Source organism: Bemisia tabaci, chromosome 7, assembly GCF_918797505.1.
Source record: "Bemisia tabaci chromosome 7, PGI_BMITA_v3".
NCBI lineage: Eukaryota > Metazoa > Arthropoda > Insecta > Hemiptera > Aleyrodidae > Bemisia > Bemisia tabaci.
The window spans coordinates 42,602-70,071 of NC_092799.1; the positions used below are offsets into that span (position 1 = coordinate 42,602).

The following is a 27,470-nucleotide window of genomic DNA, read 5'->3' on the forward strand; positions in this document are numbered from 1 at the left end:
TTGGACCTATAAATTCTAGCTCATCTGAAAAAACACTTTTGTGCATAGGAAAATTAATGACACATGCGTTGTTTTTCAACCGGGCCGGAATTTACAGTTCCTAATTGCAAAATGTAGTACAAATAGTGTAGGCTCTTTTATCATATCAGCGCTTTCAGCGTGGCTGAATACCTCCGCGTCCGACTCAAAATCTGGAGGTCTTGTTTTTCTTCCATTTACGTAGAACGGTCGGGGACAGATTTACATTTTCAGCGCCTTAAGGCTGAACTTCGGTTGGCGTCTTACAAATAGGCGGGCAACAATTGCCACTGGATGGTGGTGGCTGAGGCGGTCATTTGTTGATACTGTGTTATTGTTCCTTACGGGTATAATCTACCAGCCAAATTAATTATCCTTATGCCTTTGATTAATGAAACTAAGATTGGAATGACGCATGATGTATGACGTACCTATCAGCGGCTACGCCGAAGATGATGTTACCCAAGAGCACACCCAGCATAAACGTCATTTGAGTGATGCTGACCCATGCCGCTCGATCACAGACCAAATCCCACTGCGAATGATAGCCCGAACATGCAACACAACGGAAAGACTCTCAGATCTTATGTTTAATATTAAAGCCTACCTTCTTAACAAAAAATACAAATAAAATTATATAAAATATATTAAAAGCTAGAGACCTACGCCCCTGTGACCGTTTTGCGGTCCAACCCTCTGAGGCGTTTAAGCGCCTCGGGCGTTACACATTACGTGTTACTCCTATATGGTTCTATAATACAGAGAATGATATTGTGCAGTTACTTTTCTTTTAAATTCAATAGTAATTTTAAAATGTTTTCTTTAAATTTAATCGATAGAGAGTAGGGCAGTTCTGTAAATATTTACAGAAAGGCAATTTCATGGTATATTCAAAAAGTTTGTGATACTACTTTAACATGTTTTGGTAATGCTATTGTCTTGAAAATGCCTAGATAATTTTTAAAAAAAATTTGCAATGGAATTTAATTGAACACCCTAACAATCTTAGTGATGTTTGAAAATATTATTGATTCATGTGGTATTTGGATAAAGGATTCTGGGTTAGAGCTGCATGGTTTTACGTTATTTCATCGTACAAGTAAATTCTGATGAGTTTTTATTGATACAGGTGGATTTAATGATTTCACAAAAAGAATTGTTTGAACATGTACGTAGAAATTTATGATGCTTGTTGAAGATTTCATAAAATTCAAGTCTTATAATCAATTACAGAGTTAGTTTTTCAGTAAAAGTCTTTTTAATCTCGGGACAATGTGTCATGAACACTTGATCACTAACTGAATCAATATTACCACAGAGGTGACTCCGTAACTGATTGTTAGACAAGATATTCAGGTTAAGCTACGATGATTTTGCATTTTGTGATGCGGCCATTGGCTTGGTTTTAAGGCTTTATCTAGCCTTCAGGCACATTATTGAAATTTAATAGCTGTCGATGGGAACCGCTGAAACTGAGAATTTGTCAATTACATAAAATCGATTCGTCGCAGTCAAGTACTCACCTGAGATATGATAGTGTTTCTGGAGATCGTCCTGTCATACTCCCACTGGTTGCATTTGACTTGGGTGGCACCTTTGCCAGTACTATGCCAACACGTTTCATTTCTGTATTCCTGAAACAGAGCAAAAGTTCATGCTGAGTCAGTCTTCCTTACACTAGGTATATTTTCAGAATACATAGACGATTACTATTTTTGAGATTTGGATAAAAATTGTGTGGCAAATGTAACGATAGCTGTGAATAGACGAGGATTTAAATGTAACTGGGGTTCACGGTGCAACGGTGCACCTTCAAATCCTCGAGTCGGCAACAAACATAGCAGTGCCTGACAGTAATGAGTAGAGAGCCATAGGTGATAGGCATGCAGTTTCCTGGTAGATTTCAGCATTTTTAGATAAGCAAAAGTAGGAAATTTGTAATTTTTCTGTAGATTCATAAAAGTCTTAAAAGTGTGTAATAATCACTATATTACTATTGATCATTGTCTGAAATTATCTCTCAATCCAATGAAAAGCTTAAGCTTAAATTAAGCTCTTTTATCTAGGCCGTAATTGGTGCTTTGAGGCCTAGCAGTGGAAAGCCCGTGTCTTTAAGCTTAGTCTAATTATTTTTAGTCAATATGTCTACCTGAACATATACACTGCTATAGACAAATTCAGAGGCTCTTTACACTGAAAAAGAGGCTTCCTAAATTTCAGTTCACGCGTTTACTTCGATTTAATACTAATTCCAAGACGGACCCGATTTGGGAGAAAGCACCGGTTTTCTCAATGTAAGCCACCAGGATTCCATCGGAACAGGAAAATCCTTTTTTCTTACATAAAATAAACGTTGCTTTAAAATAAACGAATGTTAAATGAAAAATCATGTTCCTGAAAATTAGTATACGAAGTCAACGCCCTCTGGAGGCTGTCATTTCTCTTTTTCAAGTATCCACCTGCCTTGAAAGAGGAAAACACACGCTGCGTTGAAAAAAAATCGTTCTTTCAAAATTAGTGAACGGGATGAACGCCATCTGAGCACGTATTATTGTGGCGCGTGATCGTTTCATGTGCAGGATAGATGTGGTGGCAATGCAACTGATTCAAAACATGTTGTTTTGAGTTACTTGCTTGCTGTTGCAGCATCTTCATCTGCGTACATGTAGTGATCGGGCATCAGGTATAAAAGATCTGAGCCATAATAGGAAGGGGCTCACTTCTTCTGTTTTTGGCTGGACTGCTGGTGTATCACCTTGGCAGGTAGCCAGACTCTGAGAGCACAGGTGGGCACTTAACCGATCACTTCACTTATGGACTCCCTATGTTCGTGCATCCGTATCCACGATTACAGAGCAATACATGTAGACCAACACAACTGCTCCAACTGCTCATTTACCATCAAAAAGGGGGATACAAGATCATAATAGTACGTTGCCTATTTTCAAGTCAACAGGTTGCTTAGTACAATGAAACACGTTGCGTCGAAAAAAGAAACCCGGTGTCCTAAAATTAGTGAACGGAGTAAACACCCTCCGCAAGGAACGATGCAATTGGCAAGACACTGTTGTCTTTTTTTCAGCCAACAGTAAGCTTGATGAAAGAAGTCCTGTTGCATCAAAAGGAGAAACCAGGTTCCTTAAAATACCTAAGTAAACAGGGCGAGTCCTTTCCGAGGAAATGGATGCGATGGGTACCTTGGTTGTCGTTGCCTTCTTTCAGACAATAGTCTCCTTGCAAGAAGGAACAAGTTTCCTTAAAATTAAGAAACGGGATGGTGACGCCTCCTGCAAGGATAATGCAAATATAACTGCTAAACGCCGTTGCCTTCTGCTGAAGCCAACAGATTGTATGAAGGGGAAAAGGAACTCATCTTTTAAAAATTTAAAGAACAAAAAATACGGATCCTCTGAGGGGAAAGGCCGCGGTGCGATGATTATAATATTGTGATTAGAACAGGAATTGGGACCTAGGAATCGAGTTTGCGGGCGAAATCGATGGTTCGAGCTACCTCACGTCGGAGAATCTGGGTGCGCATCTGCCGACACAGAATGTATAGGCTATAGAGGGTGTCCCGGAGCACCCGTACCGGGCCTTTTTCTCGGTTGATTTAGGCCGGACGAAGTCGGGGACCGTGGGGTTGAATAGGGAATTGACCCCAAGAAATCCGAATTTCATGGTCTCAACCCCCCCCCCTCCAAGCCTCCCTGGGGGGGGGGGGGGTAAAGGGGGGTCACGATCTAAAAAGTCGGGGTTTTCGATCGAATTTCGATTCGATTTTATTAGAATTGAAAAGTACGGAAAATTTCTCGTGAAAACGACTCCTAAAAATTCAAAATCGGACCACTTTACGCCCAAAAATGACCCCTAAAAGAGAGGGACAGCGGCTCCCTCCATAATTTCCCTTTCGTCAAAAATGGAAGCAGCTTCTCCGGATAAAGGTGGCTTACCAGGTTATCGACCCTAAGGATCCCGATTTTCAAAACTTCAAAATTTGAGATCGAAATTGTGACCCCCATTTTACCCCCCCCCCCCCCCCCCAAGGGAGGCTTCGGACAAGGGGGGGGGGGCAACGCTGAATGTTGGCTTGATCGCTCCCAAATACGTTGAGGGCTGGCGGCAATTTTAAATTCACGCACTGAATAACACTGACGAAAAACATTATGATTTTCTGCGAATTTACACAGGGCCGTCTCAATTTTAATCTGATGGTGACGCCATCTTCCCGAAAACTGAACCTCACCTCACTGCCAACAGCCGTGGAAGCGGTTGGTTCTGATCCTTGAGCCCGTAACTTACGGACGGTTCCTATCCGGTCTTACAGCTTCGGAGGCCGTGCGGGCTCCAGGGACTACGGCCGCTGCGTCTGGTACTAGCTAGTTCACGGCGCGTAAATGCCGGAATCACCAGTGTCTAGAGCAACCGGGTCACACGGCCGTAGTTTTTAGCGGCTCTGGTGCTAGCACCTAGAGCTGCTATTCCGGTCCGTCTCTGCAGTGGATGTTATCAATGGTACATCTACTATTGGTTAGAGCGCGCGTTGGTAGATGGGAATCGTCGCCATTTTCGGCTGTGGACTTTACCATGATTTTATTTTAATTCATTGTTTTTTCTTGTGAGCGAATGATATGTTGTGTAGTGTATTTTTGGAATCATGGTGATACTGTCGATAATTCAAAACTGGTCTGTGCTTCAATCTCGTATTGAAAAAGAATTTACTTAACGTTTAAAATCTGAATTTTCAAAACAACAAGTTTTCGCGCTTTTTTGGATGAATGCCGTGGTTGGAGCCTCCTGGTCGTACTATACTTCATGGACGGATTCGTCCTTAGCGGCGTTGTTGTGTATTATTTTCTAAAATGCTAAGTCGGCTCCTGTTCACTCGATTTTCATGAAACTCGATATCCGGAGGTATATTTCAACGGGAAACTTGAATTTTTGGTCAGGTTTTCAAAATTTAAAAATCAAAGAAGGCGGCCGAGGCCTAAAATGCTAAGTCAAGAGTTTGATCGATTTTCGTGAAACTCGGTATCCGGCGAAATTTTCCAACGGGAAACTCGAATTTTTGATCAGATTTTCAAAATTTCAAAATCCAAAACAGCGGCCGCGGCCTAAAATGCTAAGTCGGCTCCTGTTTGATCGATTTTCGTGGGACTCGGTATCCGGCGATATTTTCCGACGGAAAACTCGAATTTTTGGTGAGATTTTCAAAATTTCAAAATCCGAGATGGCGGCCATGGCCTAAAATGCTAAGTCGGCTCCTATTCACTCGATTTTCATGAGACTCGGTATTCAGAGGTATTTTTCAACGGGAAACTCAAATTTTTGTTCAGATTTTCAAATTTTCAAAATCCAAGATGGTGGCCATGGCCTAAAATGCTAAGTCTGCTGATTGTGGATGAGGAAAAAGATAACATATTCGCCTCTTTTCACCATACTTCATTAAAAAAAGTAAATTCGTTCTTTCAGAAGTTAATAGCTATGAGGGGCGGCTCGCGGAACGAGTCGCAAGTTCATCGCGAAGCGAGGAACTGGGGGTCTAGGGGCACTCCCCGGCTAGGCATGACAGCTCGCACAGCGAGCTGAACACGGCTATAGTCTGTCCGAGATGGGATGAAGAACCGTGGAAAGTCGAAATAATTAGCACTATTTTGCAGGGTGGGGGTGTCTCGACCCTCGTCAACTGTCACTTTTCGATGTTTCGCGCACCCCGCAGCCACCGCACAGGAGGCTATGGGCCTCGCAGCGGCGTTTTTCCCAGGGATACGAACCTGGAGCCGCAAACTCCTGTGATAGGCGCCGAGCGGCGCGGTACGGCAAGCGGCTCATGAGGAGCCAGCCCTCTGTGCGGTGCGCCGCGACACAGGGTTGGTTCAGTGTCTTCATCTTTTACAATGGCTCGAACGCTACCCTTGCTTCTACATAGTGCAATTAATTCCGACTTTCCACGGTCCTTCCCATCTCGGACAGACTATAGTAGTTTATATGTCTTGGATATGAGCGGCCCAGAGCCGCTCTCCAGCGGCAGTGCGCTGGAGTTACTGCTTGTTTTTTTTTTCGAGTGTGGATAAATACACTGACCAAACCAAAAAAAATTACATCCGCCTACTAAGTGATACGGCTCGCCAATTGCTGATCCCTGCAGGTAATGCCTTCGCATTTTGCGTCATTATTCTCCGCACAATTGACTACTTAAGTGTTTGGTATGAAATGACGGGTATTTGGGCCAGAACGCACTTGCACTTACATAAACGCCGACTTAGGATTGAATAGTTGAATTAATTCGAATGGAAGATGAATGAGAAAACCTGTTGCGTGAGTGCGGATTAAAACTCAGCGCCGCTCCACTTACACCTGCTCGCAAATAATGGAAGCGCCGCGCCGCCGCGCCGTGGTGGCAGAGTTGAGTCACCTTAAAGGTTGCCAAGTTGTGCCAGAAAAGTTTTGGCGCGTATACGTAGTATACCGCCTTTGCGATTGTTTCGAACCCCCACTCGATACAATAACCGAGTCCCTTGGTTCCTTACCGAAAAGTGACTACTGCAAACTTCTGAGATTTTCCAAAGCGTGTAAAAAGTTTATTTATCCGTCAATAATTATGATTTAAAGTTGTTTCTCATTCTGGGGCCCTCTAGTTCATGTGTAATGAATACCAAGAGTCTGCGTTACTTGTTTTTTTTTAAAAAAACCTTAGAATGCGACGCGCTGATTTAAAAAATGCATATATAAGCAGAAGCAAGCGAACTGATTCGAAGATGGCTGATCATGTCGGCACTCGTTGAATGAGAATTTCACTTCTTCGTTTTGTTTAAAACGTTGCTTTGACAGATCTCCACAACCCTCTCATGATTTTCAAAAGAGCCGTATGCAAAAACGACATTTTTCGCCCCCCCCCTACTAAAACTTATTCAAACTTCGTCTATCAGTTACTAACACTGGAGCGCTTCTTTCCCCAAATTTTCAGACTCCCAAAAAATTTTGGGGGAGCGCTAGGGGATGTGGAAGTCAAAACCTGTGACCCTCGATATCTTTCGAACGAAACAAGATATTGAGGCCCGGTTTCAACGAAAAGTCGTCTAAAATTGCATACTTAAAGATTCTAAAGTTCAAAATCCCTAAAAATTAAATTTTAACTTAACTTATGTGCTTTTTTCAGTTTTTGAGGAAAAACAATTTCTTTTGAACACACTAAACTGAAAAAGCACAATTTTGTATCTGAACCAAAACCAGTTTTTCAAATTGCTCGTCTTTTTCCGCATCCAACGAGTGGTCGTGTAAGCTGGGGAACCGAACGGTTCCGGAGTTATGATCGATTAAAGTTTCCGCTCAACGCGCGCCGACCGATTTTCGCGCGCAAAAAAGTCGGATTTGACTGTTATTAAATCAGATTTCATGTTCAAACTGAGCAAAATGCATTATTAGGGACTCTTGAGGGTCTCTGAGTTCAGAAATTACAGATACTTCCAAAAAATTCACGTTTTTAAAATTACAGCTCCGTAGCGCTATTTTAGAGGCCCACTGAGCGGCCGCTCGGTGGTCCGTACGGATTATAATAGGTACCGGTGATTTGGAAAACTACAAAAACCCTCAAAAACATTTTCGGGCAAAAAATCCGGTCAAGGAAATTGACGTGTTACATCTTATTAACCAAAAAAATTCCCTTTCACCCCTCCAAGAAGGTTGATAAAACTAAGTAAGTAACTATGAGATGGCAAAAAGCTCTCTTAAATTCTCAGGGTCCATCAAGGCCACATATGTCCAAAAACTTACTCTATATGGTTTAAAAAAAAGAAACAAAAAATAATCCCTTGACAATAAGAAAATTTAAAAAAAAAAAAACAAAAACAAAAACCGATTATGTGGTTCACAGATATGTACATAAATCCTTCGAATGAACTTGAAATCACAAAATCGGTCGAGAAAATTTAAATGAATTTTCTCCTTCAATTATGAGTTCCGCAACAAGCACGACTCGCTTGAAGCTTTCCATACACGAGCCGCAAGAAACTAATTTCTTCTTTCTTACCTACTGATTGTGAGGAGAGCGGGAGCATTTACTTTTTCCTTCATTTATACAGGATGCAACAAGCATGACTCTTGCGTTTGCAGAAACCCTTTCATTAAGGAGATCGCGAGAGCCTTTACCGCGTTCATTTCCAAAAGGGATTACTCCAGAATTTCATGCATTTTAATAATTTAACGATTCATCTGTTCTTCTCTTCTCTCCTTCTGTCCATTGACAGAGATACACAATTTTTCCGACTCACTGACGCGACCGGCTCGATGCTCTCAGTGAAACGATGCCTTTTTATCCCTGACGCCAGCTTCAGTTTTACCAGTGGACCCATTTTACCACATAGGTACATTTCAGACTCTTTCGATTATAACTTTGCTGCATCTAAATCATGGTTGCTTTTACTGTAAGCTTACCATATGATTTGGATGGTGAGAAGGCTAAAAGTTTTCGTTTACTTTTCCTTTTTTTCATTTTCACGAAATGGGTCCCATTTGACAAGAGGAGTTACTTAAAGAAATTGAATTAAGTTTCGATATAAGAAAACTCACACCCATGCTGTGATGTAAGTGTTATTCTGATTTTTTTTTTTTTTTTATACCTTAGAGGTAATCCACACTTGTTTACGCATCGAGCCGGTCGCGTCAGTGAGTCGGAAAAATTGTGTATCTCTGTCAATGGACAGAAGGAGAGAAGAGAAGAACAGATGAATCGTTAAATTATTAAAATGCATGAAATTCTGGAGTAATCCCTTTTGGAAATGAACGCGGTAAAGGCTCTCGCGATCTCCTTAATGAAAGGGTTTCTGCAAACGCAAGAGTCATGCTTGTTGCATCCTGTATAAATGAAGGAAAAAGTAAATGCTCCCGCTCTCCTCACAATCAGTAGGTAAGAAAGAAGAAATTAGTTTCTTGCGGCTCGTGTATGGAAAGCTTCAAGCGAGTCGTGCTTGTTGCGGAACTCATAATTGAAGGAGAAAATTCATTTAAATTTTCTCGACCGATTTTGTGATTTCAAGTTCATTCGAAGGATTTATGTACATATCTGTGAACCACATAATCGGTTTTTGTTTTTGTTTTTTTTTTTTAAATTTTCTTATTGTTAAGGGATTATTTTTTGTTTCTTTTTTTTAAACCATATAGAGTAAGTTTTTGGACATATGTGGCCTTGATGGACCCTGAGAATTTAAGAGAGCTTTTTGCCATCTCATAGTTACTTACTTAGTTTTATCAACCTTCTTGGAGGGGTGAAAGGGAATTTTTTTGGTTAATAAGATGTAACACGTCAATTTCCTTGACCGGATTTTTTGCCCGAAAATGTTTTTGAGGGTTTTTGTAGTTTATATCAGCTCGTTTTTGAATGGAGAAAGGTGTGGCCATAAAATATTAAGTAGGTACTATTGGCTATTTGAAAATCCTGAATGAATGGAAAGTAAACAACATCTGCTAAAGCACTAACACATTCAGCGGAAATTTTAATAGCACCCACTGACTTTGTGATCAGTCTGGAAATAGGTAGTTGAAAGTAGTGGGGCTACCTAAGGTAGTCAAATGTATCAGTACCTATTGGAAAGGCTCACAGGAAAAGGGTGACAGGGGAGGGGGAGGGGTTAAATAGCTATCGAGTTGTCATTTACCTGCGTGAGAAAATTAATGGAAAAAGAGTATAACTTATTGTCATAGGCACTACACTGTAAGCTTATTCCAAGTGATAAAATAATTTTGCTCATTTGTTTCAACTACGCACATCATCCCTCTTAAGCGCACCTATGTTTGTATTAATGCTAGCAGCAAGTTTTTCGATACTGAATTTCATCACTCAGCAACCTATCAGATGATAATGGAAATTCATGAGAGCGTTGCCTTATAAATCATAGGTACTCTGTATGGAATGATGAATTATTCATGAAACAACCAGTGAATGAAGTAGTAGAGTACAAATTTTACCAAAATGAGTCTATTTGGTGTGGCATGACTTTAAACCAGCTAGGTATTTTCATGACTTTTGGGATTATTATTCTTTAGAGCATCCAAACATCCAAACTTTGTTCCTACAGACTCTAGGTACACCATACTCTAAGGAGCATTGTAAAAGAAAAATTGTCGATGATTGCAATGAAATGAGAAATATTTTCATTTCCCCTGAATACTTAATTTCTCATTGAAAATTTGGCAACAGGCATACTTATCGCATAAAATGATCTTCCTAACTTGAGGGTGCCAGCAGCCTGATTGTTGAAAGTTTGTGTTTGAAAGGTAGACACAGATGACATTGGTTAAAAGGTGGAGCGTTATTGATCAAATATGTCTTATCGCTGCTTTATCGTGCCTTTGTCTGGTGGAATGGACAACATACTGTCAGAAACTTAAGAGATGCCTTTAGCTTGTCTAGGGTTCCACCCATCAGAGGCACGACAAAAGAGCGACAAGACATAGTGCCGACCAATCACGTACTGCCTTTTGACCTATGTCATCTATGTCTACCCGAGAAACACACAATTTCGACAATCAGGCTGCAGGTTCTGACAATGAATACCGATTAAGAGAATTTCTCACTGACCTTATTAAGTATCGGCCATTGCAAAAAAATACCTGCGCATGCAATGAAATAGCTTGTCTTTCTCTTGGATTAATTTCGAATAATATCGCTTCACCATAAAATTTGTCAAATCATATACTTGCCCACCTAGGTAGTGCCTTAAGTTATTTTAAAAAATGCAATAGCCACGAAGAAAGTATTTGGTCGTAATACAGGCATTTTAAGGATAAAATATTGCAAAATTTACCTCTTAGTTTCCTTGAGTTTTTAAGGTTCACTGACAGACATCAACCGAAACGGCAATCTCTTGATAAGAGCATTTAGTTAATATATGGAAGGTGATATCGAGCTTTCCATTTCTTCTCATAAATGATACCAATTGATCTAATCACATTCAGCCTTGGACGATTAGCGGTGCAGAAACTAGGTAGGTCAATACTGAACTCCGAACACCTGATATTTTACGTGCACTGTTTCACTGGAGTAATTACATGCTGGGAGCTGAGCTTAGAAAGCACTCGCTAGGTTAAAATGGAATAATACTTCAGTAACACAACTAGCAATAAGTATAAATAGCAATAAGTGGGTGCAAACATAACCTTATGACTTGATGTAAACAAACACTCAATACGTGAATGACACAGAGGCTCCCTCTAGCAAACTGGTCCTCATTTAAAACAGAGAACTGAGATTAAATATCCATTAACAGGGTGGAGATTATCCCCTCACATAAGCAGCAAGACAGAGGGGCGGCGATTTAAACAAAGCTTTCCATTCCGATTTAGGTGGGTATATCCTCTCACTTACTGGAGCTGATGCGATCAGGCAAGGCTCATAGACAAAGTAAGGATCATGAAGACATACTTCTGGCTGGATAAAAAGATAATTGTCAATATAATTGTATTCAGCCTTGATTGACACAATCGCACTTATTCCAATGGAACTAGGTAGGAACTGGCACCTACGTATGTTACTACTGTAGTCCTCTTAACAGATAAGCAATTTATTCTGTTACGCTTTTGTACGGAGGAAGAATGGACGCACCCATTTCACACGGTAATCGATGCAAGAAAATGAAGCCTTCATTGTGTTTTCATCATCAACTTATGAAATTATGAGAATAATACGAGTACATACCTTTCATTAAAGACCTTGTTACTAAAGTTGGGCAAAATGATGTTTCTAACAACTCCTGACGCAAAATCAAAGAGACTCAGAAGAAACCAATTTGAGCAAATGCTCACAGTCAAAGACCTTTGATTATGTGACATTCAGTTGACCTATGATTGAACTGTTCCGAAAAGGGATGGAATTGTGCCTCACATACTCAGGTACGCAAGCCGCGCGTAACAAGGACGGTAGAAGAGATAGGAGGATTCCAAGATAAATCATGAAGGAAACATGTTCTTAATGTAAATAACATACACTTCAGAGAAGCATAATCACTCCAGAGCACATAGGTTGATGGCAAGATATAGAGCGAATAAATTTTGGTCGAAGTTCAGTGACAGTCGCATGTGAAGACCGAGGCTCATATTCCAGTAATTTTTAGACTTTAGTAGTGAGAATACATTCTGTGATGTAAATGCGGCTTCCTTTGGAGTGTTTGGCACAATTTCGGTGTAATTTCTTTGACGTAATTTACCGGAATTACATCTATCGCTTCGGTCAGGTACTGACATAAACATGACGACATAACCTCACTTAAAATTTTAATTTTGTCACATATCGTTCAATAAAATAAAGATATCACTTGAACATTTTAAGAGAAATTAAGGTATATCGGGCTCCAGTAGAACACGTGAGACGTAATAATAAGAGTACGTACATATAGTAGTTAGCATCTACAAAGAATTAAACTCTTATCCAAATTAGGTAAATCTATTCACAACTAGTTAAAGAGGTTGGTAACGACCGACCAGAAATCACTTGAGATTTTTAAGAAACCAATGAAGTAGTGTATCGGGATAAAAGTGGGCGTAATAATATAAGTGTGTAATATTAGTTAGGATCTAAAATGAATTGAACTTTTAAATTAAATCTGTTCATTATTCACAAATAAATACAGTACCTAGATGGAAGTTGATAACGACGACAGGAATTTCGTTCCCGAAACTCGGACGAACCTGAACAGAATGAACCAATGGCGTTGAACCATTATATTACTGGTTTTTTTCTAAATTCAAAAATTATAGCTAAAATTTTGAAGGATGTAAGCGGATGCTGGATTATCCGTGAGATAAAGCGCTTTTTTATGTGGCAAAATGAAATCCTCACATCTTCACGGAGTGCCCTTTATATAGGCTCCATTACGATCTGCGGCCGGGTAAGCGAGAAATCTGTTGTTAAAGATGGTCATGACGGGCAGTTTAGTCGTATTTTCCGTAATTTCTCTTTTAGAACACCAGGAATGTTAAAAAACTGTAAAAACCCGTGGACACGGTAACATGGCGATTCTTTAGGTACCCACTTTTATGGGTCTAAGGTTTACCGTTATCGCGGAGTTTGAGTGACTTTCTCAGGACCGTGGATTCTTGAAATTCAAATTTCCCGGCAAAGTGAAAAGTAAAATTTTCGTCGTTTTGGGTCATTAAGTGCTTATAACTTTTTGAAAACTCAATGGATCTTAATGAAACCCTTATACGCCATCCGGCTAACTTAGCTGCGTCCATAGACACCAAGATCGTTGGAATCCGTGCCGCCGTTTGCTCTGAATTCCATTTTATATCGAATCAATTTTCAAATTAAGGGAGTTGCCTGTGACTAAGAGTGTCGGCCACCCGTTTGTTATCGGGACTTTAGTAGGACGTCATTTTCCTCGACCGGGGGTGGCTACCGCCACTCTTGATATTTTAGCCCCAAAAATACCTTTAAATCGACTGTATCTTTCAGGAGTTTGACAGAATTTTTCCTTTCTTCACTTAAATTATTCCGTAGCACTTTTCTTTAAGAATCCGATAAGATATTGCTGGGGGTAGATCAAAAAACATAAACTCGTTCGAATGGCTTTCTACATTCACAATACACGGTCTCGTCAAAGTGCGTCGTCGAAGAGTTGGATCGTATGAATTCTCTTGTTGTGCTACTTGCCTATTTTGAAATCTCTGTAAATGAAAACTAAAGGGGTTGATATGTGTGAGTTAATGACGCGCCTTATCAGCACATTGTGTTGGAGTTCACTGCTTGTTTTTTTTTTTAAATCATAACTGTACCACGTACTTAGTTTAGGTAACAATAAAAGCTCAGTCATATAAACCGTACATACAAGGAAAAACGTCATGTAAGCATTCAAATCTTGCCAAATTAACTCTTGGAAATAAGCGTATATACATGAGAAAAGATATGAATATTTCCACTTGAATTCTTCAGTTAATTTTTAATTGCGAAAAGTGATATCTCTGAAAAATTAGAGGGAAAACACTTACAGAAGTTCTCGACAATTTTTATTTCATCAAAGGAAATTTGGCAACGTTTGAAGTCCCACGCGGCATTCCTCCTCAGCACAGCAGTTATTCGATCCATGTTACCATATTCTCGGTTCTATAAGGGCCTTATTCATAGTCGTTTGTTAAACAACTCCTTTCCTCCAGGGGTCTCATTTAGATTACATTCTGACTAATTGTAAGAGAGGTTTGAAGAGACCCTCCAATTCGCTCCCCAGATCTTTACAGAGGATTATAATTATTTTTGTTTGTTTTTTCAAACGAAGTTCAATTGAAATTAACGGAAACACTACAAAAACATGCCTTATATCTAACTATAAAATGATTTTACATTGCGGAGAGAAAATGGCATGATTTTTACAAACCTTAAAGGAAGGTTATACCTAACTAGCCGTTCTGGACGCGCTTTGCGCGTCCGTCAAGGCCAGCCAAGGGGCTGCGCCCCCTGGACCACCGATCACTCGCTACGCGAGTGACATTCGACAGTCGGCTCGCTCCGCGAGCCATTTTTCTCAGTGATTGGACATTTGATCACTAAGATGTATACATTTTGGAGACTCTGGAGGCAAAAATGATTTCGTCACAGAACCTTGTTGCCGGAGTGTGCAATCATTGGCACATGAATAGATGTTTGCAGATAAAGTGATGATGGGGATCGATCATTTCTTCAAAAACGCATTTGACTGGGACGCCATCCCATCGAGTGGCGGAAAAAGACAATCCATGGATCTCCTTCCGCAATTTGACTCGCTGAAGTAGCAAAAGTTCATCTTTACCTCTTAAGAAGATTATCGGTGGCGTAGGGGTCTAAAAACTGCTCAACGATAGTATAGTTCGAGTTCCGAGTCGCAATGAGCCCACTCGTGTTTTTTTCTTATATTTTCATCGCATATAAATTTCTCTGATGTTTTGTTTTATTCTCTCTGATTGCATAATTAGTAATCATATCCTCATTTCATTTCCTTTCCCTTTCCTTTTTCCTTTTTTGTAGCATCTTGGTCCATTTACAATTATTATTTTAAAATAGCTTTCCCCTAGTATACAATAAATTGATGCTTCAAACGGAATCAATTGTTTTAATGACATTTCCGGCTAAATCATGGGTTTTCCCAGGTAGGCAGCCTCTCGTCCCTCCCGGACTCTATTGTTGCCGGGTAAGTTGCTTTTTTAGCACTCAAATCCATGTAAAATATTGACATTTATCGCACAATCCGGCAACCTCTCGAGTAAAATAGAAAAAGGTAGAATCGCTGCAGAAAGTCTGAATCCTTCGAAGTTTATATTAATAATGATTAAAAATTTCCTCTCATATTATATGCACTCTTGTTAGAGACAAATCAAATGAATCTATTGTAAGGATCTATTTCCAACTCAGGGTATCCCCTAGAATTTCATTTTTGGTTCAGAAAATGTGTCTCTTTTATGATACCAAATTAAGGTATCTTTAACTATTCACCCCCCCCCCCCCCATTGTTACAATATAAACCATTTGGATCCTCCTATAAAGAGAAATACTGTAAAAGGAATGACTATGAATACGGTCTGTCATCTTCAACTCATGCAACCAAACCAAACCGTCAAATCCTGGCACAAAATAAAAGTTTTTCCCCACTGATAGACACATACAACAACAGCAAGAACCTCATACAGTCATACACAGTAACCACCTAGAGAGAGAAGAGAAGGGAGCGGAAGAGTTCCCTTTATCGTGACTTAATCGTGATAAATTCTACTTCAATATAAATGCAGCCCATCCTATCCACGCACGTCGCAGTGAGGAGACCATGCTCCGAGGAGCAGGCCGAGTCAGCGACCGACCTTCTGACCGGGATCCGAGCCATAGAAATTCTTCATCGTGTCACGCGACCGGACGGATTCGATCCTCTTATCACAATCGGATTCCTTTAAAAAATAAAATCTAATTTCAAATAATAGATTCGTGGTGTCCTGAAAGTAGAGCCGTCCTCATATCCCTATCCAATGGATGTAAAAAGTCAAATCGCGATAGGTCGAAAAAGCCGGCGATAACTCGACGGTGCGGTGAAGGTCGCCGTGTAACCTTCCGCGGCCCGAGCCAGACGCCTAGTCGCCAGGCCACTTTCACTTTCTGCTCCCCTCTCTGGGACGCTATCACTTTACGCCGCACAGAGGATCAAATCGAGGAGAAGCCAGACATTGTTGGCGCGTATACAGGGTGTCCCAAAAGTCCGTACCCCCCTCGTAACTTTTGAACGGTTAGAGATAGAAAAACGAAACTTTGGGAATGTTTCTATCTTAAAGGAGTCCATTTTCTAAGGGGGTCAAAATTTTTGTCCACCCTCAGGGAAGGCGCGGCAGCCCCCAACTTTTTTTTTCAAATGGTAATCCCTATCTTGTGATTTTAATATCTTAATTTTTGACCGAGTTATGATAGGTCAAAGGTCAAATTTGACCTATTTTCAAAACATCATTTCTCCAGTTCAAATCATCGTAAAGGAAAAAATAAAACGGGAAAATTTACCAAATTGTAAGCACTTTCAAGTAAAAATCACAGAAATTACTTCAAACTAATTTTAAGGGGGGTTTCGGACCCCCAAATACGTCATTTTAAAGGTCATACGATATTCTCGCGAAATGAGCCAATTTCCCCTTACTTTTCCTCAACATTATCTTAGTGAGTTCAAAATTAGTTCAACATTGCGTTTTCAAGTCCCCAAATTTCGAACAAAGTTTTTAAAAAAAATAAAATTTAAATGGTTGAATTGAATCACCTTAAATTTCGTTTTTTGAACTTTGCTCAAAATTTGGGGACTTGAAAACACAATGTTGAACTAATTTTGAACTTACTAAGATAATGTTGAGGAAAAGTAAGGGGAAATTGGCTCATTTCGCGAGAATATCGTATGACCCTTAAAATGACGTATTTGGGGGTCCGAAACCCCCCTTAAAATTAGTTTGAAGTAATTTCTGTGATTTTTACTTGAAAGTGCTTACAATTTGGTAAATTTTCCCGTTTTATTTTTTCCTTTACGATGATTTGAACTGGAGAAATGATGTTTTGAAAATAGGTCAAATTTGACCTTTGACCTATCATAACTCGGTCAAAAATTAAGATATTGATTTGCGGTTTGCGCCAAAATTCTTAGTTTTTAATGCTCTTTCTAATGATTTATCACAAGATAGGGGTTACCATTTGAAAAAAAAAGTTGGAGGCCCCCCCCCCCCTCCTGAGGTAGGGACAAAAATTTTGACCCCCTTAGAAGATGGACTCCTTGGAAATAGAAACATTCCCAAAGTTTCGTTTTTCTATCTCTAACCGTTCAAAAGTTACAAGGGGGGGGGGGGGGTGGTACGGACTTTTGGGACACCCTGTACGTAGTATACCGCCTTTGCGATCGTTTCGACCCCCCACTCCATACAATAACCGAGTCCCTTAGTTCCTTACCGAAAAGTGACTACCGCGAACTTCTGAGATTTTCCAAAGCGTGTAAAAAGTTTATTTATCCGTCAATAATTATGATTCAAAGTTGTTTCTCATTCTGGGGCCCTCTAGTTTATGTGTAATGAATACCAAGATCCTGCGTTACTTGTTTTTTTTTAAAAATAACCTCAGAATGCGACGCGCTGATTTAAAATATGCATATATGTATAAGCAGAAGCAAGCGAACTGATTCGAGGATGGCTGGTCAGGTCGGCACTATTTGAATGAGAATTTCACTTCTTCGTTTTGTTTAAAACGTTGCTTTGACAGAGCTCTACGCCCCTGTTATGATTTTCAAAATTTGGTATCCCTGCTCTGATAGTGCAATCTGTGTAAGTGCAATCTGTGATGAGCCTCGAGACTCATTAGACCATTAGCTAAACGTGGCTCATACAGGAATCCACTTACCCCTCTCTTCCCCACGCTCCTGATCACTGCGTCGGCGTCTCGACGAACAATAGCTAATGACGGTCACCAAGCGAGGCCGGGATCCTCAGCCCCGCGCCCAATTACTTACACTTCATTAACCATTTCACCGTCACGCTAGGATTCGTCCAATTTTCAAAAAAAATTGTTTCGCGAGTTTTTAGCAATTTTTCCTTACTGTCCGTTAAAACACGAATTAAAAGAGGTCTCGTTCATAAAAATCGGCCAAATAGAAGAGAAGTTACAGTATTCGAAATCAGAAGAAATCAACAAAACTTCTCTAAACAAAAAATAAAATGAAGGGGGAAAAAAGAAATGTATGAATTACAATTTAATATGATTGACCTCAGAATGTGAAAAGCAATTCAGTTATAAAAAGGAGAAAAAAGTGAGTGAAAATACAAAAAATTAGCCTCTTGCAAGGGGCTTCCTCGTATGAGTTTTGACCTGAAGACAAGTAAATCCCGTTATATTATTAAAACGAAATTGACTCCATAGTTTAAAGCCTTAGTTTCTTGAATACGATTATTTTAAGCACTCGAAAATTTACACCAGCAATTTTACCCATGGGGTGATTTCCTGAGAGCTGATAATATCACGACTTTCTCATAGAGCCCTTCACAAAAAGCTTGCTTTTTGGGCAGCCGATTCGGCCATCAAACCGGGGTTTAAATGGAAGCTGATAATAACACAAAGCTCTGAGAAAAATTTTAAGATGAGTATAGGAACGGTTTGTAAATTACGAGGAAAGGCGGGCATTCTGTTCAGCATATCGATACATAAGTATTTTCACACGTAGAATTTAATTTTCACGTCAGGGAGTCGACATATTTTGATTTTTTCGATTTTATACGGAAAATTTATGGTTTTTCGGGATTGGAATTACTTACAATTGTTTCATGAAAAATGAATGCACCCAAAATGACTATAGCATTTTGACTTTCACATACGTGCACTCACTAAATTGATTGGTAAATTCAAAGAGTGGGTACATCGACCTGGTACATCAAGTTTCTGCGATTTTTTACGGCACATCGGAAGATTTTCTGGATGTAGATTGCTTACTTTCAATTCATGAATGAAGAAAGCATGGACATGGTTGAACTTCTTTGCATGGAAATACGTTTAAAATAACAAAATCAAGACATATTTAATGTAATTGCATTTATAACGAGTCAATTTCTTTTTAATAATATAACGGAATTTATACTACCGGTGATTTGGGTATTTTAGCCCCAAAATACCCTTAAATCGACTTCCTCTTTCAGAAGTTCGACAGAATTTTTCGTTTCTTTGCTTACATTATTCCTTAGTACTTTTTATCAAGAATCTTATAAGATTTTGGTTGAGGCAGATCAAAAAACTTAAACGCTATGAACGCTTCGATTGGCTAGGCTTTTACATTCACGATACATGGTCTCGTCAAGGTGACCTCGCAGTGTTGGATCGTGAATTCTCTTGTTGTCCTGCTTGCATATTTTGCAATCTCTGTAAATGAAAACTAAAGGGGTTGATATGTGCGAGTTAATGACGCGCCTTATCAATACATCGTGTTGGAATTCACTGCTTGTTTCTATTATAACCGATATTTAAATTTCCATGTTTGCTCCGTCAGATTCTAAATTTTTAGGGGTGCGTTTTAAAGGAAATTTTGAGAGGGAACCTATGGATGGAGTCACTTTTAAAACCTCAAAATTTTGTTTCAACGGATTTAAAAGCTTTTGAAGTTTCTACATTTTTTCCGACTTCTCCAATTAACTCGTTCCATTGTGCGCCGTTCGGGTGAGTTTGGACGGAAGCATCAAGAAATGAGTCAACTGTTAGAGCATAGAATGATCTTCCCACGCTTAATTTGAAGAGTAGGATCCTGCAAAATGATTTCAGATGGTGTGGAAAATAGGCCGTCCTCATACGATCAAAGTCGGGACTTGAGGATGATGGTCTCAACTAGAATTGGCTTAAATGCACAACATGTTGCCATGATTTCATCTAATATTTCATTTCTGTACAAAAAACTAGCAACGTGCTGCTTATGTTACACGATCCTGGCATTGGGATCTTCTTCATCTGATCGAAATACCATAATTTCGAATGTTCTCATCAAATTCCTGCCTTAATTTAACATCAATTTATTCTTTCCTTGTCCTTTTTTAATTGTTGTACATTACTAATGATCCCTCTCTTCTAAGGTGTTAAGAACTATGTAGTAGGTATTACCCTCAATGGCATAGCTTTGCTGATTCATAGCAACGTAGGTATTTCTTATGTTTTTTAAAGTTGAACCTCTCCTTTGTGGCATGATTTTGCAAATTTTCTTCAGTTTTTTTTCTTCTTTGAATGACTGATTTCCAAAAATTTTAAATTTTGAAAAAAAAATTGTACACTACGTTTTTTATGCGAGCTACAAAAGAGATCAGTGTCCCAGAATCTGAGATCCCAAATTAATTTATGCCATAGAGAGTTAAGACAACTGTAAATAAATGTATTGACCAGCCAACCATACATTTTTGTGTCATACCAAAGTAAACTAATAGTTTTTTCGTCCGAAAGTAGAGAAATGAAAGGAAGCCAGGCAACACGAAATGTATGTAAGCTGATCCCAAATATCGCAGGTCATTGAGCTCTCGCGTGCCACAGAGATCTACGATTTAAATACTTTCCTGGTGTAAAATTTTGAGAAAACCACGATGAAGCTACTGGTTTTCTCTGACACAAAATAACAACCTCAAAAGCAGCTCTTAAATTTGAGGCCGTAATCGAGAGTATTTCCCACACTGCGGAGAGAGTCCATCTCTCACGACTTCTCCAAGGTTACATTCCGTAAATTCAGAAGGCTCCGCAACACTGACGATAGGTTCAATGAAGACCCAAAACGCGTCTACAGTTGCCACCCTGAATGATCGTAACTAGTGTTGCACCAAACAGCATATTTCTTTAAGGAAAAATTGTGCTAGGATTATAGCTATTTCCCTCTGGAATCAGAATTTTCTGCCTTCTACTGACTCTAAATTCAGTTACCAAATTTATCACCAGCTTTCTGTCCATACATCCAGTCAAACTTCCCACGCAAAGATAAAGAGCGAATACATTGGGAGATTTGCCGTGGCTGCAGCCTTGAAGTCTCCACACAAAGTGGTAATGTATTGGCTCCCCTCTGTGCATGGAGTATTTGACTAGAAATAGAGGAGGACTCTGAGCGTAGAGTGGGGGATCTCTTCTGTTGTAGCCTGAATTTTGAGAGCTTTTTGTGAGCTTTGGAGCTCATTTCAGAGATCAGCTCATTTCAGTGGCATCATTGTGTTTTCAGCGAACATTTACATGATGAGAAGTATTAACACTGCATATTTCTGAGGCATGCAAGGACTCTATTGAAACATATGATTTCAACCCCACATTGACATACATGTTACACGTTCACGGGACAGTGAAAGGTATAAAAGGTTATTGAATTAAACAACAATCGGTGGAGGAAACGGATTGGACAATTTAAAATCCCTTGTATTCAATACAGATTAATACTTAATGACGTTACGTCGTTTCCTGGACGAAGGAATGTAACACAATTCTAAGTTTTCAAAATTGACTCAAATAATTCATTTTTTACAAGAGATAATCTATGCACTTCCAGTCAAAAATTTTTCTGATTTTTGCATGAGATTAGAAGAAGTATTTGTGAAATTTTCAGCTGCAAATATGCCAAAGATTCTCCTGGTAAAAATACACCATACTAGGTAATATTTTTGGCAACATTGAAATACAGTTACGTTCTATCGTGAGGGGATTGACGATTGGTTGACATTGAATGAGTAGAGAGCAATGGCGGTTAGGGATAATAGAGTACCAGGAAGCGCAACAAAGTGACATATAATATGTTTGAATTTCCTCTCCATTCTAATGAAATCCTTTTTAAGACGCTCAATGAACAGGGTGAGGAAGGAGGTAAGACGGTCCAAAGGTCGGATTCCAAAGAAGGAATCAAAATTTAGAGTATGGAGAAAGTCGTTAAGAATATTGTTTGGCGGGAACTTTTTCTTTGAAAAACCGTTTTTGTATTTAGTTAAAATGATTTGCTCATTAACCACCAACGGGTGATTTTGACGATTTCACTGGCCGCGAGGCTGCCTTCAGCGAACTGGGGGTTGGGCCGCGTAGTGGCAAGGGGGCGAAGCCCCTTAGTATGAAATAATGTGATTCAATTAAGTTGATCTTGAATAGAAATTCAAGATCTTCGTCCGTCTCTGTAAGCATTCATTGCACTGTCTGAATAATCGAGTCAAGGACGTGAAAATTATTGGAAAACTACGGTCAATTGTTCTGCCATGTCCTTGGCTCACACGAGAAACATGACATTTTTTTAAATTGCATAACAACATTATGTCACGAACGTGCAATGCGCGACGAATGGATGCGACGCGATGTCGCGACGACACGTAAGCAGTGTTGTCACTTTACGTTAAAAGTCCTCCATATTTTCATCAAAACGAATGATTCCACTCGCCAGGAGAGAGAAGCAACCATGTCTAATGATACTGTATGATTTTTCTACATTTACCTAAACCTCAGAGGTTAATGAGCTGATTATTGAAATGTATAGACAACGTGATGGACAAAGAGTACTAAGAGAAATTGGAGCATTCCCATTAGTGCAATTTCTTATAACTTACATTATACACGGTTATCCAAAAGTCCAAAACCCCCTTTGTAACTTTTGAACAAAAATGCTAGAGACTCCAAATTTGGGGAATGTTCCTTGGTCAAAGGGAACTACTTTTTTGGCTTACCCAAAATTTGGGGGGCGGCCCCCTTGCAGAGGGGCGGACCCCAATTTTTTTTCCCACATGGAAACCCCTATCTTACGATATATCATTCGAAAGGACCTAAAACATGAACATTTTTGGCGCAAACCGATTGCCAATATCTCAATTTTTAACAAAATAGCGGCCTAAAAATGGCGGGTTACCCCAAAGTACGGGCCTCAGCCACCTCATACGTTTAGGAAATTAAATACTAGGGATTCGAAATGAGGGGAATGTCCATAGGTCAAAGGGAACTAATTTTTGGGGCACTCGAAATTTTTTTTTTTTGGGGGGCGGCCCCTCTGAGAAGGTGGACCATAACTTTTTTTTCAAATGGGAACCCCTTATTTTGTGATACATCATTTGAAAGGAATTTCAAAAAGAGACCATTTGGCGAGAACCGATTGTCAATATCTCAATTTTTAACCAAATGGCGGCCAAAAAACGGCGGAAGATGGTTTTCTTTTTGCTATTTACCGACGGACTCGCTTGAAACTTGGTTTTTGCAAATCCGAGATCAGATTTGTTTTTCTCGTGCCCGAAGACCCCTGGAAACCAAGTTCCATGCGTTTCCGTTGGTGAATAGCCAAAAAACACATCTTCTGCCATTTTTAGGCCGCCATTTTGTTAACAATTGAAATATTGACAATCGGTTTCCGCCAGAATTTTTTTTTTAGGTCCTATCAAAAAAAGTATCACAAGATACGGGTTTCTATTTGAAAGAAAAAAGTTGGGGTCCGTCCCCATTCAGGGAGGCCACTCTCCCCCCCCCAAAAAAAAAGTTTGGGTAAGCCAAAAAGTAGTTCCCTTTGACCAAGGAACATTCCCCAAATTTGGAATCTCTAGCATTGTTTGCTCGAAAGTTATAAGGGGGTTCCTGGACTTTTGGATAACCCTTTATGCGTTCTCTCACACAGAATTTTGTATTATAAGTTCTTATACACACATGAAAATACTTTAAAATTAATTATATCCTAATCAGGATGTCGGGGGGATGCATTTACAACACGGGAAATGGAATAGATTGCACCATACTACGTGAGTCTGCACATTTTTTACACGTGATGTTAATGAACTGAACTGATAAAAAAGACAGCAGTCTTTTACTTATTATAATCCTAATTAGTCCTCCCCGTACTTAAAAGCACTGATATAGATATTGCACTGTAAATGCTATGCACCATTGTGTTTATTTCGATAATTAGCCTGAAGGAACATAAGCATAGTGTTTCCATCATCTACATTTGGGTTATGAAAAATCATCGTTGCATTCCAGGAGGCCTCCCCCCCCCCCCCCAGGAAGGAGGGCCCCTGCCGATCCCGAGATTATTCTTTAGGGAACACACGAACGGACTGGATTGCAACGTTTTGTGCTCCATCAATCTACCCGTGGTTAATTGGAACCCAGGAAATGTTTCTTTTGGACAAATAACCGAAATAAATACACCGTTGAAACAAAACGCTTGAAATTTAAAAGAATTTGGTTTAGAGACAAAGAAGGTGAGTATTGACTAACTAACGGCAACCCACGAGAGGCAACTTATTCAGTTCATCATTTTATCCTTCAGTCTGTGACAACCACCTATTTCGACCGATAGGATCACTCCATCTGCCCTTTGTCTCCTTTGCCAATGGCTTTGTCTACAGGGTGGGCATAAAGTACCTGAAAAGTTGTTTTCCCCCGTTTCAAAGCGCGCGCTCAATGCTCACAATAGCAGCCGATTTCATGACTCTAAGCGCGCTTTGAAACGGGGGAAAATAACGCCGTTAATGTAAAATTTTCAGGTGGCGAGCCCCCCCCCCCCCCCCTCCGTGAACTGATGAAAAGCACATACTCCGATAACTTAGCTACGAATGAAATAGTAGTGCTACGAATGAAATAGTAGTGCTACGAATGAAATAGTAGTGCTACGAATTTTAACCCGTAAACGGCCTGTTTGCGACTTTTCTGACAGGACTTATCAATTTTTTAAAATTGGTCCAAATTGAACTTTCATCGTGAATAACTCTGGAACGAAAAGTCGGATTGATCTTCGGTTTGTGCGAACATTCTAATTTTTTTTAATCCTCTTTCTAACGGTGTATCACACAGGAGGGGTTGCCGTTTTCCTTTCGTGCAAATCGATCGGTGAACAGCCGTGATATGGATTTCCATACATTTTTTTGCCACCATTTTAAATGTTTTCGAAATTTCAAAAATCCAATGAAATATTCGTTTTTCTCGTGCTGAAATACCCCCGGATACCAAGTCTCATACAAATCCAACGATAAGCAGCCCTAAATACCCACTTCCCGCTTTAGGCCGCCATTTTGAAAAGGACTGACTTTTCTGGAAAACTAATGCCAGAGTCGTTTTTCTCGTCCTGAAAAACCCTAGGCAGACCGATCCGCCGATAAAAAATGCCAAGATTCCACAAATTCATTGAAAATGGCAAATTTCCGCCATTTTGGACTTTGACCGGCCGCCATTTTGTGAAAAATCAACATTTTGACCTGCGGTTTGCGCCAAATATTTTCTTTTTTTATTATCTCTCGAATAAGGTATCACAAAGGGGGGTTACCATATCAAAACCTCGAGCTGCTCCCCCTGGGGGGGGGCTCCCTTGGGGGGCCCTTTTAATGAGCCCCCTCGAAAAAATCAACCCCTTCCCACAATGAACAATGGTCCAAACCGGAACCCTATATCTCTTATTGTTCAAAAGTTATAGACACTTTTCAGTTACTTTATGCCCACCCTGTATAAATTTCGATAAGCCTACTGCGGACCAAAAGAATATTTTATGACACCTCATAAAAACCAATGAGAGAGGCTTATCTCTCGTACTGTCGACGTGCAAGATTCCGTGAAAATTGGTTCAGCGTGCACTCTTTTCTAACTTTGCGTTAAAGTCTCCTAAAAAAAATCGCCAGTCGCACTGACCTACATCAAGAAGAGGTGGCATGTGGTGATCCAGCCTCGAGTACAACCGATGACCAAATCGAAACCTCAACTGCGTCACTAAAATAGCTGTCAGGGCTTTTTTGATGTAGCCAGAAAGTGACCCATGACAGAAATATGTTCGTGGTTTGCTTCGAGCGTTTTGACTCTCAACGCTTGACTGACCCATTGTGTTTTCCTGTAATTTTGGTAAATGTGACAACGTTGTATTCTCTACGGACTCGTGACTACAGCATACTGACCGACTAATTGGCCCGCCAACGTCGCGTCGGGTGGGCAGGGAAAACGCCGAGAGCACGCCGCGCCGCGCCGCACCGGGTGCCGGGCGAACCAGGCCTGGAGAACGCGCACGCTTGGATCGCCGGTGAGTCTTCCAAGTCTCTTCTGCCGTGCTGAGGGAAAACGGCGTATGCGCCTTCAGAAGTTACCAAATTTTGTTTGTTTATATTATCATTTATGGAGGAAGTTGTAAATATTTATCTTCTGATTTTTCAGAAAATTTTGCTCTAAATTGTTTTCCCAAGCATCTGAAAATTTCAAGGAAAAATAAGCATAACTTCCTGCAAAATAAATTTATCATTAGGGGGATTTGGCAACAATCGAACGTTCAAACGATGTTCTTCCTCAGCATTGCAGCGCTGGCTTTAAGTCAGAAGACATGAAAAGAGTCTGGAAACGTATGGATATACTGACATTGAATGAAAAACACTCGAATGATTTGCCAGTTTGAGATCAGTTGACTAATTGACCAATAACCGGTAGAAGTTTTAATACTAGGGGGCCATGCTCCGCGACCCAATCCCCCGAGATCGCTTCGCGCTTTCCTAGGCCTGCATCGACAAAATAACGACCAAAAAAATGAAAAGATTTTCATACCCGACTCTCATTTGTCCAATCTCTCTCTGGCCGGGAGCGATTAGACCAATAACAATTGATGGACAAAATCGTCATTTATTTCAAACTTCACGCCAACCTTCACGCCAACACTGAAACGAAACGGAACGGATCGTTTTGTCACTTTTGGACGGTCTGTAGCAAAAGAGCCTTCGATTCACTTATCTTATTAACAGACCTAGATTCAAAATTTCCAGCTTAGTTCAATTTTTCGCTAAATTTGAAATTCCCACTATTTACCATTGGCGGGAAATTCAAATCCCCCCTTCGTAAGCCCTCTGGTCTACTTTTATATTGAAAAACCTGGGTTCTATCTTCAAATTCTGATTAAAGCTGGCTCATCTAGGAATTATTACCTTTCGATATTCGTAAAAATCATGAAAATCGATCCTCTAAAGCGCTCGAATGAACTATTACAAAATATGAAAAAAGTAGTTCAAATGGAAGAATTCGCAACTTTGCCACGTAATATGAAGAAACCTGGGTCATATTTCCAAGAGCTGTATAAACCGGGCTCTTTCAGAGCCAATTTTCTGCCAATAACCGCAAAAATCATGAAAATCGGCCCGGTAGAACGCTGGAACTAAACGTTACCAGATATGCTTTAGGAGGTAGCTTATAGTATGATTGACAATAATTGTGATGATGAATCATCCGGAATAATTTGAGTTTAAAGGTTGGCTACCATTTTTGGCCCTAAAAGCTCAATGAAGACCTCGAAATTACAGACATGCCCGTACTCATCCCATTGAGTGCTCCTCATAGAGTACAATAGAGTCGCAAAGTACTGGAGCGGCGATGAAGCCAATCCATGAACAGGCGTTTCCGAGCCGCGTGTGCTCCGAAAATAGTGAACCATTTGTTAACCCAACGGCATTTTGTAACACGGCGGCTTATGGAGAAATCAAGAACTGCTTGTGTTTTTTAGGCATTTTATAATTCA

General features: G+C 40.0%; 1 protein-coding gene and 1 long non-coding RNA gene across 3 annotated transcripts in view; both read right to left on the reverse strand.

Annotated features, from left to right (window-relative positions):
• The window catches only part of LOC109040327 (organic cation transporter protein), an 85,335-nt gene that overhangs the window by 27,469 nt on the left and 30,396 nt on the right, over positions 1–27,470 (reverse strand). For both annotated transcript variants that reach the window (XM_019056227.2, XM_019056228.2), the window contains 2 exons: positions 1,542–1,652; positions 450–553 (listed from right to left, as the gene is read on the reverse strand). In XM_019056227.2, coding sequence (XP_018911772.2) covers positions 450–553; positions 1,542–1,652 — 215 coding nt within the window. The remainder of the gene's footprint in view (positions 1–449; positions 554–1,541; positions 1,653–27,470) is intronic.
• LOC140225165 (uncharacterized) lies at positions 9,211–13,417 on the reverse strand. Its single transcript, XR_011900305.1, has 2 exons — positions 11,708–13,417; positions 9,211–11,091 (listed from the first exon to the last, which is right to left on the reverse strand). It is a non-coding gene; the product is annotated as an uncharacterized lncRNA (long non-coding RNA).